Source organism: Branchiostoma lanceolatum, chromosome 5 (assembly GCF_035083965.1).
Source record: "Branchiostoma lanceolatum isolate klBraLanc5 chromosome 5, klBraLanc5.hap2, whole genome shotgun sequence".
In the NCBI taxonomy this organism is placed as follows: Eukaryota; Metazoa; Chordata; class Leptocardii; order Amphioxiformes; family Branchiostomatidae; genus Branchiostoma; species Branchiostoma lanceolatum.
In genome coordinates this window covers 16802870-16820594 of record NC_089726.1, presented here as the reverse complement: position 1 = coordinate 16820594, position 17725 = coordinate 16802870, and the positions used below count along the sequence as shown (strand labels likewise).

Below are 17725 nucleotides of genomic sequence, written 5' to 3'. Positions count from 1 at the left end.
GGTCCGGACCTGAACCTGTACCTAAACTGGCTAAAGTACTTGTTCAGAAAATGGTAGTTTTTCAATAAGGGCAAAAGCATGTTTGAACTGGTAACAACATAATATATAATTGTGTAGGTATTATTTCTATGAAAACACAGATGAAAATTTGACTCGGCCCAGCCTTGCAAATGTGTTTTATGTGCAGGAGTATAGTATAGATGTGGCTTTAGAGCACTGCCACGGTAATTTCATAGTAATTTTATCTGTCAAAGTGGCTATCTCCTGAGTCAGACTTGACCTGATTAGTACCAGTCCAGTACCTGGCCACCAGGGTTCAGGTATTTTGGACCTGTACCTAATTGATTGGGTACACAGCTCTGCCTGCTCAGCTCTGCCTACTCTTTTTCCATTGACAATGACATATGTGTAATTTTTGTTAATGGCAAAGGGGCTGAAAATCAAAATCTTGCTAGATGTCACACACGGAACCATGTTTTTGAAAATGCTATTACAGCAGAGAATGGTAATCACTTTAACCACAAAGCAGAACAAACCTCAGTCTGTACAAGGTAGTTCCTCTGTGTGCGGATGTGCTTGAGGAAGCCTTTGATGTTGACTGAATGTTTCTCTTCGACCTGCCTCATCATGGTGTCCAGCACGATGTACGTCCCCGTTCTCCCAACTCCAGCACTGTGGGAGAAGGACACACTCATTTTACCTCTGGTATGCTGAGAGTCGCATTACTATTACAGTATTTCTGTGAACAGAGGTACTGTAAATACAGAAATGTTCGTGGTTGTTTTATGTTCGCGGTTTTCGTGGCGACTGTTTCACTGCGAATTTAAAACCACTGCGAACATTTTTGTCCAATACTGTAGCAGTATGTGACTATAGCACTGCCGCAAACTTAAAACTACCGGGAACACCCCATTTTCCCCTTAGCGCGAAAAAACCCCCACACGAACTTAAGTGCATGCATTTACAGTTGTATTGTTTTTGGAGTGTCTGTTTGTCTGTGTTTCTGCATTATGTATTTTCCATATACGGTCTCCACAGAGTAACATGAAGAAAAGGTCAGAGTCGTGGAGTGACAGAAAGTGGAATTCAGAGTTCGCAGAATTGGTAAATCGTCAACCTTTTGGTAGCAACTAACAGACATTCCAGGTCATGGGGTCAATGAGCGAGCCTACTAATTCACGGGGGGTATTCTTTTTGGTCTGTCTGTTTCTCTGCTGTGCTTTTGCAGTTACATGTTTTCCATCTGCTAGCCATCTTCACTGTAGCTATTGCGAGATAGGAAGTGACCAATGGACACATATAATGTTCACCAAAACCTTATTTGCATGATTAATAAAGGAGAATGTATCTGAGCAACTGTACCTGCAGTGCACCACCATAGGCCCGACGTCCTCCCCCCCTCTGACAGCAGCAGACTTCCTGATGAAGGTCAGGACAGGGAGGGCGTAGTCGGGGGTGCCGTGGTCGGGCCACTGTGTGTAGTGGTACTGCAGCACTGTACGCTCCGCCTTTCCCTGGGGGAAAACATGCTTTGACTTAATACAAAATATACAAAATATACAAATGTAGGTGAAGTAACGGGAACAGGCATGCTGTTGCTCAAGCAATATCTCATGTGCACAAAGACAGAAAATACATGTACTACATGTAATGTTAACTTGAAACTTTCAGTGGTTTTATATGATGGCTAAATATGTATTTTGTAATTCTACTGTACAACAGAATTGTTTCAACCGCATACTTCAAACACTGCAAAAAATTCCTATCCTCCTACTGTGAAGTAAGACCACCGAGAAAGTAAATACATTTACAGTAATTATACAACTCCCAATACCAACAGAAATCTTAAAAGTCTTCAGTTAGCATCACCATGACTCGATCTCTAATATCCAGTAGATGTTCCCATGTCATTTTAGAGAGAACAAGCATTTCTGTTAAAATTAACATATTTGTTAGGGATTCCAAAGTTCCAGTTATATTCCAAAACTCGAAGTGTTATAGAGTAACTATTTTTGGCGTATCTTACTACCTGGATGTCTAACCTTCATCAACATATTGAAAACATAGTTGATACGAACCTTCTTGACTTTGGCATGTCGTAAGGAGAAAGTCCTGATGGTGAAGTTGGCCAGCACCTTGGTGTGCTTCAGGGTGACTGTGACCAACCCATACTGCTCCGTCCCGTCTGTCGGCCAGTACTGGTCACACTTCCGCTGTCAACAGAAAGGTACAGATCTTTAGTTAATAAAACTTCTTCAAGTTTAAGAAACCTTCCTCTCTTATGTATTTTTGTTATACCATGTATGTGTAAGGATTTACAATGTAAGCCTATGGATTATTAGGACTAATGTTTATGAATTTACATGTATTTTGTCTTGACCCTTACCCCTTCCCTCATGACCTAAAAAAAAGCAGCAAGCTGGCTGGTTTGACTTTTTCATGAATAAATAAAGGCTCAAACAAACAAAGGCAAGCCGTTTCATCCAAATATGCCAAACGTAATAATATAAAGACAGTTCATGTACATACATGTATGGATAAATGGTCAGCTCTAACCCAATTCTTATCCCTGTACAATGCTTTTGGCTGTTAACCTTCTCCCTGCTGCCTAACTCTGTAACCGATAGGGAATTGGGTGCCAAACGGTTACATCAGAGTGCTAAAGGTTAAAGTAAACTCACCCTGCCACGCTCCACCAGGTTGGTGAGCATGATGATCACAGACGTGTTCTGTTCCCACACCATCCTCCAGAAGTCTCCAAACGTCGCCTTCAGAGGACCTGATCAACACAGAAAACAGACAACTATAGGATTCATCTTTTTATGTAAGCTAGGAAAGGAAAGAAAAGTTATCTCGAACCAGTTAAGCTCAAATGAACTAAATGAACAGAAATGATGAGCTAATCTTCCACTGGTCGTGACAGAAAAGACAGACGCTATTAACAGTATTCATAGGTTCATTGTACCGGGGAAATTCCCCCACCTCTTTTCGACAAGCACAATGGACAGTGGACCACGGCTTAACGTCCCATCTTAAGGACTGCGACCCTTTCCGGTAGCGCGCATGTTGGGTGAGTGACACAGCCGGGATCTAACCCGGGGCTTCCAGTTCCAGAGGCAGGGCCGCTAACCACTGGACTAAGCACGCTACCTTAATCCACAGCTACTCAGATTGTAAACCCCACAACCATTTTACAACTTCACTTTTCAATTGTTTTATTCCGAATCAATCCATCACACATCTACTGCATACAAAAATGTAACGTTACATGTACATGTATGTACAAAGTAGATTATGAAACTCATACCAATAAGACACCACTATGTGCGATATTCAAAAGTACCCACCTTGTGCAGCTATGAACTTTCTTGACTTCTCATAGCCCTACATTGAAAACAAAAGTATTGTTAGGCCAGACAACTGTGAGTACATGGCATCACAAAAGCATCTAAGCAATACAATGCATCTCTTTACAGAGTTCTTTAGATATCCATGCTCCAGTGAATAAAGGGAGATATGTCCTACTTACATCCACAAAGTTTGCATTGATGTAGTCGGAGTGTTTCTGTCTGCCCAACACTGGCTTCAGCTGAACTCGGCTGTGGTCATCTGAACAGATGAATACAACATCACAACATCATCAGTACTAGTCTAGAATACACGATCGATGACATACCAGTCTCCGCTGTCATTTTCCCAAGAACTACCAATGACGATGACATACATTTCATCATAAAAAGAGTTAAGTTTAAAACTGAGTTCTGAGGAAAAACACAAATCTTACTAGTAGACTTGCATTTCCCGAAACTCGGCGCACGTGTGTCAAGGTCACACAGCCCCAAAATCCATCAGCTGACAAGTCTACAAGCTCTGATTGACATCTTCAGCAGTAGTACACCTGGTCTTCCCCCGATCATTCCACTATTCTTAGCGATTGGCTGACCAGGTCACAGAGCCCCATTAAATATTATACAGGACTGTAGTTTCTTTAGTGGAAAATATATGTGACCCTCTATCAATTACAGCCGAAGCTCATTGACTCTGTGGGGCTTAAGGATGAAGCAGGCTACACATTCATGTACATGTAAGTTGTCCCTTTGTTTCTGACTGGCTGACTTACATGCCACAATGTTGATGTATCTGTTCTTGTGCTTGTTGTCGGGGTGCATGGTGTGCTCCCACTTCAGGTCCGACCTGTTGGCTGTGCTTTGGTGGATTTCCTCATACTCCAAGGCAAAGCCGTGGTCACTGTCCGCATGGAGAGAGGACACGTGCTTCGCAAACTGACCCACGGCGATGGACTGTGCATTCTCTCCATCTGGTGGAAGGGATGAACAAGAAAAAAGTTGTGATTTAATCTATATGCATGTATTAGATTTTTTAACAGTTTACAAGTGTAAGTGAGTAATTGCAATACATTTTACAATCACACATTCAAACAAGTAGGTAAAAACACTTTGGAGCAATTTTTTGCATGCTATTGGCTACATTATTGACACAACATATCCAATTGAAAATATAATAGGTGTAAACATCTTTTTATATCTGAAGATTACGGACATTTTGGGCTCTAACAGACTAATACATAGCCCCAAACATCTCTGTCAAAACATGGTAATTCAAATATTGGACAGACATGCAACTTCTCTCTCATTGGTTGAGCTGCTAGTTGCCATGCTCTCATTGGTTGAACTACTAATTGTCATGGACAGTCTGTAGGGACAACTCACCCAACATGACAGGCAGTGGGATGTGCTGTATCTTCACCACTCTGGGAGACCCATCATCATCTATGTAGTAACACGCCGTCTGGTGAAACTTCCTGCTAATACAAAAATAAAATCTCAGTTAGAATGGTGTTCTGTGTTGGTTCTCACAACTAATGGGGTATAGAAAGGGACGAAGACCATCATAGCAGAACAGTGAGAGTCAAACCTGCATCAGTTATTGTATTCTGACTGACTAAGGTATCAATGTATACAGAAAACTTTATGTAAACTGTCAATATCTACAGAAAATATTCCACTTCCTGTAGTGCTGTCTTTTCTCCTGTATGCCAGATGGAGCTCTAAAAATGTAATTTTTGACCTGTTAGAAAGTTGGAAATTTCATGATTTTTTTAGGATGGTAACATTGGTTTGTATATTTCTCCACCAGGATATAGTAAGTAATACGTGTTTGACTCTCACTCAACAGTCACTTTCAATCTTCAGCAAAATAACATGCAATTGTCCAACAAATGTCATAAGTGTACAAGAGTACATGTAACAGTATAATGTACATTCCATTCATTCTAAATCTTAAGTGATGCAGTGCAGCATGCATCCCAAGGCAGGCAACTCTGTTGAATGTATGGTTGGTGAAACATAGTGGTTACTTAGAGCGCATCATTTACATGCACAACTCATGCAGAACGCAATATTTCAATCAGAATACATTATTCTAGCATGTGCAAAACAAGTGCAAAAAATTCTGAAACTTTCAATCAACTAGTGACTACTATCATGGATAGGTACATACATATCAGACACATGTAGTAATATATTACTATAATCATATTACGAGAATGGCACTAATTGGCAATTTAGCTTGTAAAACTGTACTCTCATTCAAAGAAAAATGACAACGTTGTTAAAAAACGAATCACATATCAGATGGAAGTGTTATCAAACGAGGTGAGGAAAAGGTGACGTCAAATGAAAACCAAAGTGAAGGTGATGACAGGCAGGACCTTGATCGTAATCGTCTTGCCACATGACAGCCATGTTGCCTGAGAAGACAACCCAGGTGAGATAGGAAGTCAGTGCACACAACACCAAGGTACGGTTCAAGTCTTGTCTAACATTAGACCCATTTCATGTCACCATCTTGACCACATCATTTTGTTCCAGAGTCCCATTTGCCTAGCCTTCTTGATTTCAAATCTGTTCAATTTGCTGTTTACATTATGATGATCACCCAATATTTCATTTTTGTACAAACTGTATCTAAAACTGCTAATACCAATAGAATAAACCATATGCAGGAATTTGCTCAAAGGTTCTGGTCAGAGAGCAGAAATTCCCCTACAAAAATGGGAGAAACTTTGCAAAGGCATTCATTTAGGACTGGTGAGATCAAAATGAAGTCACTTTGAAATGGGCCTAATGATTGGCTGAGGAAACATTTAACAAAAGTCACTGTCACAGAAAGATAAACCATCAGTAGAGTATATAGTAAAATAAATCTTTATACACTTCTATATACTCGTATATACAGCAGAAACAGCAATTGACTGGTTTTTACTGTAATAACTTGTAGTAAGACTAGCCAGTTGAGCCAAAAGAGAAATTTTCTATCATATCCGTATTGTAAAATACAGTCAAAACTGCCCAAGACGTCCACTCAGGGAAGTGAAAAAATATGGTCTAAACATTTGAATGTGGACAGGTGGTCACTATAGACAGGATTCCTAAGGCTGTGTCATTGGGAAAAATTACTTAAGGGACCAGCCAAAAGTGGTCACATTGGCCAGATGATCCTTATGTAAAGGTGGTCACTTGAATAGGTTTGACTGTACACCTTTCAAGAATGTAGAATTTGATTTATGATTGTTCACTCTGAAAAAATGAGCACATAAGTGGATGGACCACTTTCCTGAAAGATGAAAGTTTCCACATTACCAAAAAGTAGAAGCACTGTAATCATATAAATCACTAGTGTACATAATGCACTTACAAGTGATAACGATGAATCCTTGACAGGTCTTAAAGTTTAAGTGTATAAAAGCACTTAGCATCATAAGTGAGGTCGATAGATAAATCATTGATTGGATTTCGTAACAATTGAAAGCCATAAAACAACCAATCAGAATCTGCCCCAAGAGAGCTAGAAACATTTGTGTGGGAAAGTCATCCAATGAAACCATAATCGCAAAACTGAAACACAATTAATGACAGCTGGCAAAATGATAGCCTGACTAAAACGTGCTCAACTGTTACCGGGGGAGGGGGTCATTAACCCCAGCCAGCGAGAGATTGTGTAAACACAGGCTAGCAAAATCAAGACAAAGTCAGTGTTGTGAAGCCATTATGTAATTCTTACCTAAAGTAGACAGCCGCTAGGACCAGAAGAATGACAAGGAAGGCGCCGAGAGCGATGGCTATCCCGATGATGGCGCCGGTTCCACTACTGTCGTCTACCTCCACAGTCGTACGGGCGCTGGTGGTCTGCACCGGGGGTGGGGAGCGAGTGGGGGCTGGAACAGAAGGAACGGGAATGATGTTATTTCATCAGACTACACACAGCTTTAGAAAAGTACAATGCTAAACTTTCTTCCAACACTAAAGGTATTCATGGATCAAATTTTCAACGACCACTGTTGCCTTCTTCAGGATCAATAATGACCAATCACTTCCGAACGTAAACTCGCGAGAGTTACAGACACATGACTTTATTGACACTTGTCTTTACGGATACGTGACCTCAGCAATTGGTCAAATTTCTGAGTAGTTCTTGCCTTTTCTGGTAGAACACTACACTATCTTAGTGTTAATGTGTTGCCAAGGTCATTCTAATCCACATTTGGGGGGAAATTATGATCTAGTTTGCTGGCCACCCTGGTAGTTACAATTTGTATGATCTATGGCTTTAGAGTTTTGGACTTTGAAGGCTAAAATCACAAAAAATGCTGCCAAGTGTAACCATTTCATCAACTGTTAACAGTTTTGTGTATGTAAATAACCTACAGGCTACTGTAGTATACCAAAAACTGCTACAACTACTAGAAAAACCACATAGAGCCAAAATTATTACATGGTTACATGGTGGGGGGAGGGAAAATCTACCTAGCTATGAAACTCAAGCACTGCACGACTACCACTCTAATAAGCACTGCAACCACACAACTCTGTAAAGCCCCTGTCACACATAGCAGACCATAGCCAACCAACCCTTTCCAGACCATAGCCAACCAACCCTTTCCAGACCATAGCTGGGAGTTAGCCATGGACAAGATTGGTGCGGTTACCGTCACCAGCCGACTACAAATTTTGAAAAATCAAAGTCTAGAAAGTCGTGTTCTACTCAGAGGAGTTAACTGTAGCTAGAATAGGATGGATTCCAGGCTACTCCCAACCCAGCGACGACCGTGTTAGAATGTGGACAGGAGCAAAGTTGTGGGAAGGTCCTGGATGTGTGACAGGGACTTTAAACACGCCAAACCTTGATAAAAAAAGGTTTAACATATCTACACTGTTTAACAAGAACAACATCTTATTAACTACACACTAGCACTCAGTTTCACACATTGTTAGTATTGATTACGAGGCCAGCAGAGCTACAGGGGGAGGAGAGAGGGGGGGGGAAGGAAGTGACAGTATAGTTGGTAGACCCACCGGACACCGCAAGGAAGGTCTTTTCAGATTCAGAGGTGTTGACATAAATCCGCTGGTGGTGTTTACTGCGCACTATAGCTGTAACGTTCAATCGGTAGTGGCTTGCGGGTTTCAAGTCCTCCAGCAAGGACCACTGGACAGGGCCATCGCGAACAACGCGAACGTGATGCCTTTGCGGTAGCGCACAAAAGAGGTACATTAAGGAGCACTGGCTGTAGAGTACTGAGAAGGAGTCCACTCGGCGCAGGGCCATCCCCGGCTGGGTCCAGCTGACATTGATGCTGGTAGCAGAGACTTGCTCGATTCGGAGTTGATCTGGTTTGAGGGGAGCTGTGAGGAGTGGAGAGTGGTGACACAGGGCCAAAGAAATAGAGCCAAATTTTTATCATGCAGACAGAGCAGCAACTGGTACAAAAATAGGTCCATCTTTCCACTAGACGACGATCCTGTAACAACCAATATTGGATTTGTGTGACCCTTGAGCTTACAATTGGAATATGATGCACGATGCAAAAAGATAACAAAACACGTAAAAACTGTACAAAACAATTGTTCTTTATCAATAAAATTTGTTGAGATTTCTGTCCAATCTTTGGTTGCTCAGCGGTCGCAGCCTCTAGTGGAAAGGTGGAGTTTTAGAATCACCAACAGACAAAAAAAGAACATACATATTGGAAGACAATCGGATGCAAATTATCTTCATTTACAAGTGGAAAATCATACATGTAGGTGAATTTATAAGATAAGCAAAACGTTTAAGCTTATGAATGTGAATTTTTGCCCCATTAGACCAATGATTCCTGAACAACCTTTTCATCTACAAAGAATAGACCAGAATTCTACCGAGCCAAACATCAGTCAGTGATTGTCATACTTACGTAGGACATCCGTTTGACTAGGGAATGGTTTAGCTCTGGAACTGTTGGTTCCAGAGTTGAAGCTCTCCATGGAAATCTGGTAGTAAGTGGACGGTTCTGCAGGGGAAGACATACAAGAGGTGTCTGTTAGACAATCGTCATAGCCTGGACATGACATTGCATTGCCTGACTTTTGCGGTGGTTTTATTTTTTGGGTTTTCGCAGAGACCTCTCTACCGTAAATTTATGACACTGTGAATATGTCTCTCATGTATGACTACTACTGTAAATTCATTTAAGTTTCCTGGTTTTTATTTCGTACTGAGGCGAAAATGGAGTGTTCGCAGTGGTTTTAAGTTTGCGGCAGCGGTATAGTCACATACTGCTACAGTATTGGACAAAAATGTTCGCGGTGGTTTTAAGTTTGCGGTGAAAGGATCGCCATGAAAACCGCAAACATAAAACCATTGCGAACATTTTAGCGCTTACAGTATACTATACTATAGAATTGTTTCAACTGCAAATTGAAAACACTGTGAAAACCTAATTTTCCCTGATTGCAAAATAAAAACACAACGGCAGTACACATATGTTTTCAACACAAAATGGCTTTCCAAATTGAATATAAAATTCTGGTCTCGACATATCATTATAAAAGCTACAAACCCATGATACCTATTCAACAAGACCATGGAATGCAATACTTGCTCTTTACTACAAAGATAGCAAGAAACCACTAATAATGCTGAATTTGAATTCCACTTACGTAGGTCTCGTATCACATAAGACCTTACATCACCAAGTACTGTGATGACGGTTTGGTTGTCAGGACATGTGCTGTATAGACAGTAGTAGATGCGGAAGCCCAGAATCCTGGCTACAGGGGGGCTGGGTACAGTCCAGGATATACCAATGCTGTAGGCTGTAGTTTCATTTCTGTCCATCTTTATTGTTGGTACTGGCGCAACTGAAAAATAGGGGTAAGACTGTTAATACTAGTACATCTAACCGTAAAGTTTTAACATACATGCAAAGAGGCCGTCAGAGGTAAAACAAAGTAGGTGGGCAAGGAAAGTGGATCGCTATGGTGCCCAGGCATAGCAGTACTCAAATTCCACATTTTACTTTTCCACAAGAAAAAATACAAATTTTACATCCATTCAATCCATAGATCAGACCATTTTTGACTCAGACCATTTTTATATCCTTTTATACAGACCTCCCTCTGCTGTCTGTGTGTAGTCGATTTCCCAGTCTCCATACACCAGCTGACCAGACCCAAAGTCATAGTACACCAGTACCTGCACTTTGTACATGGTGAAGGGAAGGAGGCCACTAATGGTGGCATTCTGGAATAGAACAATTATTGGACTGTAAAAACACTGGAAGATAGTGCTGTGAACCTAAAATAACACCAGGTACAGGTACAGAGGTTTACATGACTAGGTACCTCTACCTGTCCTGAACAATTTGACAAGTAAACTGTGGTCTTCCAATGATGACAGAAAGATGCATAAACAGGATGTTTGGTTAGACTCCATGTATATTTTGCAGAGAACCCATGTTTTCAAAAGGATCTCAGATCAAATATGAAACTGATTTCAACAGCCATACATGTACAAGGTTTAGCCTTTTCCAAGTGAAAAAGTTTCATCTTTAGGAATCACGTGTTATTAGTGACAAAATAAGTAACAAGTTATGTATTTGAGTACTGGTACATTAATGTTCCAGTACTTAGGTTTCGGCAGTACCAGCACTATTGGAAGACCATGTCATACAGTGTGATCACAATATCAGTGCCAGTATTGAACCTTGTTGGTTCGCAACCTGAGAGGGTCAAGGTTGGGAAACTCAATCGCGTGTACATGTAAGTTCAAGTTCACAGTATGAACCATGACAATTATTGAAGTGGAACCAATTGCAACACCATGGAGGGCTTTTTTAATACCAGAAATAGATATATGTAGTACCTTATATGTCTTATGGAGTATGCTACACCCTTTTCTAATTGAGGGGAGGTTATTTTATTGAGTGATGGAAGTCATTTAATGACATTGCTCAATGACCTCAACAACTGATAAAGGATCCCCATCTTAAGTCCTGAATGGGGGCAACAGTATACCCTTGGCGTATGGCGATAAATGCATAATAACTATTAAGTGTTAGACCTATTCTAGATTTATTACTTCTACAAAGGAGATCATCTGCATATACTAGGTATTTGTTCATGGTTCATTTGTTGCTTGGTTTATGACAAGATATGACTACGAGCAGAACTTTTGGCTTTTTGTGGCTTAGAACTGTGTTAGACCCAGATATCATGTGCAAACTCTGCATGCAAATCCTACCACAAGTAGGGGTAAAGACTTGGGGGAAATCTACAAAGCCTCTATAATAACAAGTGCACTTTCCTTTTCACTTCTGCTGCCAGCTTTCAATTACCAGATCCTTCCAATGCCAATGGTAACTTAGTTATCTCTGCAGATTGTATGTTTTTGGAGACTAATGGCCAGACAAATGTGATAACGGAAGAGCTTTTTTTCTTCAATGTCATCCAATTAGTGACTGCTTCCTGTTGGAAGTTCACTGAAGAATAGCACACAGTATATCATAAAAGTAAAGATCGATGTTGTTTCTATCTTGTGATATCACAAGAATTAAAGAAATGACCAAGATTTTTTTTTCACGTAGGTTCATAGGGATTTTGATGACCATGTTGTTCCTTTAAGAGTGAATGGGGCTTGGACAAGTTGAAACTATGCATGAACTGAAACTATCAAAGTGGTTACTAGTAATTAAAAAAATACATATAATACATACATAAAAGCATCTATACAATATAAATAGCTCCATGAATATGTCTGTGCACATACATAAATTAAAATTCAGTCAAAATACTTTCCCTGTCACCTGCAAAATTGCACATTACCAGAATTCTACATGTTCATATTTAATTCTTATGTCTACGATTTCAGATGTAGGTTGCAGATGGGTATTTTGTACCCTAAAAGCTGGTTCACACTTTGAATTGCTCATGTGTGATGTCAGAGGTGAAGGCCCCTAACTTCTTAAGGTCGCAGACCATAGTATTTCGCCTATAGGGACTTACATGGTTAAGAACCCCAAAGTGAGAAGCTTCGACGCTTCAACATTTATAGTAGGGTGCATAGTCAAGGTGCAAGATTTTAATATGTTTGACTTCAGGGTTCAATCTACAATATATGTGAAAACAAGCTTAAAGTTGCCGGCTCGTTCTCTTTTAAAAGCCACTTTGTTATGACCTTTATTATGTGAGGTCATCATACTGCAGCCGACGCACAGTAGTTGGGCGGTTACAATATTCGGGTGCGAATCCAAGCCGACCGAACAAACATCGTAATCCAACTCGTACAGTCTCAAAACTGACATATTCCTCTACCATTCACCACAATTTCTGCCTCGCTAACGTGCACAGAAGAAAAACTACGGCCTTTTCAAGCAATGTGATGCACTACTTTATACCTGAACTACTATTGAGGACGGGGGTCGCCCCTTAATACTGTGTTCTGCGACCATAACAGTTGCTGTACTTGTCTAGACCATGTCTGATTCCATGTTTAGACGTATGTGCTTGTTTGTTTGTCTCGGGGGGCCTTGGTCTTTGACATATTACCCACATTGCATCACACTGCGCATGCACAGTTCAAACCATGAACTACTTTATTATGGTATGGACCAAACATTTCAGCGGTTACAAAAAGTACTGACATTCCTCTAAGTGATTCCCTTTTTCATCCACGCACAATTCTTCAGACCTGAGTCAAACTGAAGCTTATGACATACATCTACAAGTTAAGTCTGTGGTGATCCCAAATTTGTACTTGGGAACAAAATAACATCAGTTAAATAAAGGATGGTTAACTTATGTGGTTATCAACAAAACAAAGTATAAAATGAACCAAAATGTAAAAGGGAAAGTCAAACACATGGACATAAATCATACAAAGAAAAGTAAGGAGAAATCAACTCCACATAAACAAAAAACTTTGAAAAACTGTGAAATAGATGAATAGAGGAACAGACCTCAAGGTCCCTACATATGCCAGATGCATTCAGGTTGCTTGCAACTTCCATGCAAGGTGTATTCACCTGATCAGCATCAAAGACAAAAGGAAAACAAAAAAGAATGTAGTAAGTTGATGTTGGAAAACACAAAGAGGCTGACACATGGCTTTGGAAGTTTCCAATGTACATAAAAGTACTACTCTTACTTGTTCACAACCTATAAGGTGGTTCACAGTTTGTACTGCACATGTGCTAGGTCAAAGGTGAACTTATTACCCAGAATGCATCACACTGCACATGAACAGTTCAAACAGTGAACCAGCTTATTACTCTTCAATGATACATGCCAGAACTATACAAACTTGCGGTTGGGAACACACCCTTTACTTCTGTTAATGTTAAGATTTTGGGCATATATGTTTGATCAAGGACATTATATAGGAAGGACTGAGCACAGAGTCAGTCCCCCGCTGCGCGCTATTGTACAGACCCGCCAAACCCCGCGGCGATCTATTGTTTCCGCCCTCCGGCGGCGCTCCTTTGTGCTCCCCCGTTCAATTCATGTCTTCCCGCCAAAACACTGCAAATGAGCCCGATCATGACGTCACGCGCTCCGATGCTGGCTGAACACGGCCCGAACCTACCCGAACTACGGGCGAGATGCCTGTAGTTTCCGCGGATTTCCTTATTTGGGAAGCAAACGTGACGTGTGCAAACGGCAGCAGCTTCTGGGGAAGACGCTGGCGGCCATTTTGATATGTGTTCGGGCGCTGTAGGGTAAAGATTGGTGAGTTTACAGGCTTTTTCGTGGAAAGCTCATAAAGTTTTTGTCTGTAAAACATGTAAGAACATTCAAAGATTTATGCTGCTAAAACATAGTTACATCATTATTTGTGTATAAGTAAACGCTTTTTTAAAAAACTTCGAACGCTTTTGTTTACATTATTGTACAGTTTACTACAGATCGCTAGCGATTTTTTTGTGATCGTTGAGCAAGAACATTCCTCAATTTTTTTACAAATTCCGTAGATGGCCTTGCACGGTGAGCCAACAAAGTGGACATGTCCGTATTTCGGGGGTTGTTTGCAAAGCCAAGCCGTTTGTTATGCCAGCACTTGCACGGGGAACATGTCCTGACATTCATATCTTTGTTAGGTTCCCAATCTTATCGACTCCCGATCTTTGTGTTTTTTTGCAGATTGCAAACTTCCGTGGAAGGGGCATGACCACCAGAGCGACGTCCCACGATACAGCGCTACCGAAAATACAACGTAGAAGATAAATAAAGATTTACGCATCAAATTATTTGTTGGAACCAACCTCCAAAATTCTGTTTTTAGTAAAATGTAACACTACCTGTAAATATTGAATAAATACATGGATATCTTGAATTCATAAATCTCTAGTGTGATAATTTCTTCTTCAATTTTCTAGTCGGTATTCTAGCTTGACGCAAGTGTTTTTGCCTGACGGTAGCGATGAATGCAGATCCCCCCTCCCCACAGTTCGGTTGCGCCAGACTATTGTTGCAGCAAATTATAAACGGATATTGGAGGCACGATTTTTAAAAATATGTGACTCAGAAATACAGATCGTTTAGAAAACTAACTTATAAATACACTACACAAGGACATTATCATTATGTTGTGTTGCTTGATCTTGTGCTTGGTGAAGACGGCTCTCTTATAAACTTGTTTAAATCACACAACATGCAAGTGAAAGTGTTAGCTTTGTCGAAATTTTTGTGTGGTTTTTGGGACTTCCAGCTTCCCCGTTTTTTGACGATCGTCTCGAAAATCACTCAAAAACAAAGTCACCCTCGCCTGGTCCGGCCATTCTGAATTTGTGTTACAATAGTGGACCGCTTGGAATCCATGCAAATCTGGGGGTGATTCGTATGTAGGTGTTAATTATTTTTACAACCATGAACCGAAGGTTCTTGAATAGGGACTGATTGTGTGCTCAGTCCTTCCTATATAATGTCCTTGGTTTGATTAACAACAACATTCCAATGATACAAAAGTAACAAAGGACGTACTTATTCACAGCAGCAATGGCAGAACCATTTTGCAGGAAATATTGTCATGGATCAAGCCGAACACAAAACAGCTTAGGCCTACATGCTTCATGCAGTAAACATTGTTTATTAGGCTTTTAAATCAAAATAGTAGAAAGAGGAGGGTCTAATTAAGGGTTACTCTAGCTTGATCATTGACAAGTTAAAACTGACTTGTTGCATTGGGATCGAAGCTGTGCAAGAGTTAAGCAAAGGGAAAGGCTGCATGATGCCACTAGCGCTGCAGAATTCAGATACCGAATTCAGTTTTATGAGGGACATATAGTAACTACATGCACCTAATGTACATCAATATAACCTTCTCAAACTGATTGTGGAGGACTTATTCACATACATGTATGTTATTAGTGTGTCACCATTTAGTAACAGTGGAGCAGTGACCAAGAACCTATTGCAAAAGGAAAGGCGTGGAAGGATAGCAGCCAATACCAAGCAACTACAGCATACACAAGCATTTAGCACACAAACTTAGACAGGGATCAGTTACGTGTAACTACATGAAGGTGACCTCCATACCTGGGCATTCCTCTTCAGCTTGATGTTACTCGCCGCCCTGCGTGAGCTGTTAGCTTCCGTAGGCCTGTAGCTGAGGAAGTAACCCCACTTGATGTGGTTTGCGACAGACATGTTGGGTCTGACCCACGACACAAATATCGCTGTCGCATTCAGGGCTATCCCGCGTAAGTTGGTCACCTTCTGTTCAGGTTCTAATAGAGCGGAGAAAAAAGTGTTAGAGTATACAGTCCAAGCAGAGGTGATAGTCTCTTTAAATTTCTGGGGAAGTGATTTTGAAATATGCTCTCAGCACCTTCCAAAATGTACCTGTTACCCATGTGAACTTTTATTGTACAACTGCACAGCGGTACTGGTATATACAATTCTCTACAGTACAAAGAAATGCCAAAAGTGGAGAAAAAGGATATCTATATGATTGTATACTTGAGCGAATCGAATTAGTCTTACTGAGTTCTTTTGTAGAGATGGGTTCTGACTGTGGTCCTGTGACACTGTTGCCGTCAGCATCGGTGGCGCTCACTTGGAAGAAGTATTCAGTGTTTGGGATCAAACGACGCACCTCCAGCTGAGTGTCCTGAGTTGTGTAAGTTTTGGTCTTGCTCCAGCTGCCACTGCTGTGTTGGGGACAGAAGGATTCATGACTTCTAGTTACATGTTCATACTCTTGAGAATTAACACTTTGGACAAGGAAAGAAAAGCATCATTCAAGACAGCACATGTTCCTCAAAGAATTTGATGATTGATTGACTGATTGTTCCTCTATGGCAGGTTTGTTAAAGGTACATTTATGTTCTGATACATCATAGCCACATGCACATATAGAGTGCAAAACATTGATAAAGGGGCTTCTTCGGTTCTTTTCATCTTGGTTGACAGTAAAGGGGAAATGGTACTTTACTTTTTAAATGAATTATACAAATTTAACAGTTGCACCCAATGGGGGTTGGATACTACAGTTTGTAAGAATGCAATTTTTTATTGCACACACGATGCTGTCAGATCCAAGATGTTTTCTAGTGTTGCCTTACCTGACATAGACGGTGTAGTTAACTTTGCTATCGTTGACTTGGCTGCCAGTCCAGGACAGCTTTATAGATGTAGGCGTCACCTTCAGTGCCACTGGCTTCCCCGGGGGTTCTATACTCCTTCCACCAGGGGTTGACGGGGAGGAGACTGGGTCAACATCAACCCTGGGTACCACGGGGAGTTTAGGGGAGGAGGTCGTCCCTGAGGGTTTATCAGTCTGTAGGGTGGAGGATGCGGCTGTGATGGAGGATGTAGCTGTGACTGAAGAGGTAGAGACCCTCGCAGAAACAGACACTCCGGCTGATGTACTTTGGGTAGACGTTCTTGGGAAAGTGCTTGTTCCTATTGGAGCACCTGTGATTGTCAAGAGGATAGAGTCCAGTTACTACATTATAGTACATAGTACAATAGACTGAATAGAGGTTACAGATAAATAAAATCCCTGTAAGGACATGTAAGAAAGTATGAAAAACAATAACTTTCTACAAATGAATCACATGCTATTCTCTGAGAAGAGACCTTCTTGCAGTGAGTTGTGCACATTACTGTTGTATAATAAAACCTTATATAAGACCGACACAAAAAACAGACACAAAAACATCTAAAGCCTGGTACATGTAATGGTTTACATGATATGGAAGTAGTAGTAGTACATGTAGTAGTAGTATTCAGTATTTGACTATACTACTGCGGGGGTCCCTGACACAGGGGTGGGCAGCAGTAGGCTAGTCTTCACACCGCGCTTCTAAGCGGCTCTGTCCAGCGGGTCCACGCTGGTGAGGCCACATTGCAATTGTTAACTCTGGATTATTTTTCTGATTCTGCAATAT

At 40.9% G+C, this 17725-nt stretch overlaps 1 protein-coding gene and 1 long non-coding RNA gene across 11 annotated transcripts in view; one reads left to right on the top strand and one right to left on the bottom strand.

Moving 5' to 3' along the window:
• The window catches only part of LOC136435464 (receptor-type tyrosine-protein phosphatase gamma-like), a 34352-nt gene that overhangs the window by 8418 nt on the left and 8209 nt on the right, over window positions 1-17725 (bottom strand). For 4 of the 10 annotated variants that reach the window (XM_066428992.1, XM_066428998.1, XM_066428994.1 and 1 more), the window contains exons 3-20: window positions 16898-17249; window positions 16317-16483; window positions 15870-16060; window positions 13295-13360; window positions 10452-10581; window positions 9999-10199; window positions 9254-9349; window positions 8376-8705; window positions 7084-7237; window positions 5732-5770; window positions 4731-4822; window positions 4121-4318; window positions 3530-3609; window positions 3348-3384; window positions 2682-2779; window positions 2079-2213; window positions 1363-1514; window positions 537-672 (exon numbers count right to left, since the gene is read on the bottom strand). In XM_066428992.1, coding sequence (XP_066285089.1) covers window positions 537-672; window positions 1363-1514; window positions 2079-2213; window positions 2682-2779; window positions 3348-3384; window positions 3530-3609; window positions 4121-4318; window positions 4731-4822; window positions 5732-5770; window positions 7084-7237; window positions 8376-8705; window positions 9254-9349; window positions 9999-10199; window positions 10452-10581; window positions 13295-13360; window positions 15870-16060; window positions 16317-16483; window positions 16898-17249 — 2654 coding nt within the window. Of the gene's footprint in view, window positions 1-536; window positions 673-1362; window positions 1515-2078; window positions 2214-2681; window positions 2780-3347; window positions 3385-3529; window positions 3610-4120; window positions 4319-4730; window positions 4826-5731; window positions 5771-7083; window positions 7238-8375; window positions 8706-9253; window positions 9350-9998; window positions 10200-10451; window positions 10582-13294; window positions 13361-15869; window positions 16061-16316; window positions 16484-16897; window positions 17250-17725 lie in introns of all 10 variants that reach the window. The other 6 variants (XM_066428996.1, XM_066429002.1, XM_066428993.1 and 3 more) reach the window with 5 other exon arrangements.
• Window positions 13699-14675, top strand: LOC136435468 (uncharacterized). The gene is made up of 2 exons (XR_010755849.1): window positions 13699-14063; window positions 14475-14675. It is a non-coding gene; the product is annotated as an uncharacterized lncRNA (long non-coding RNA).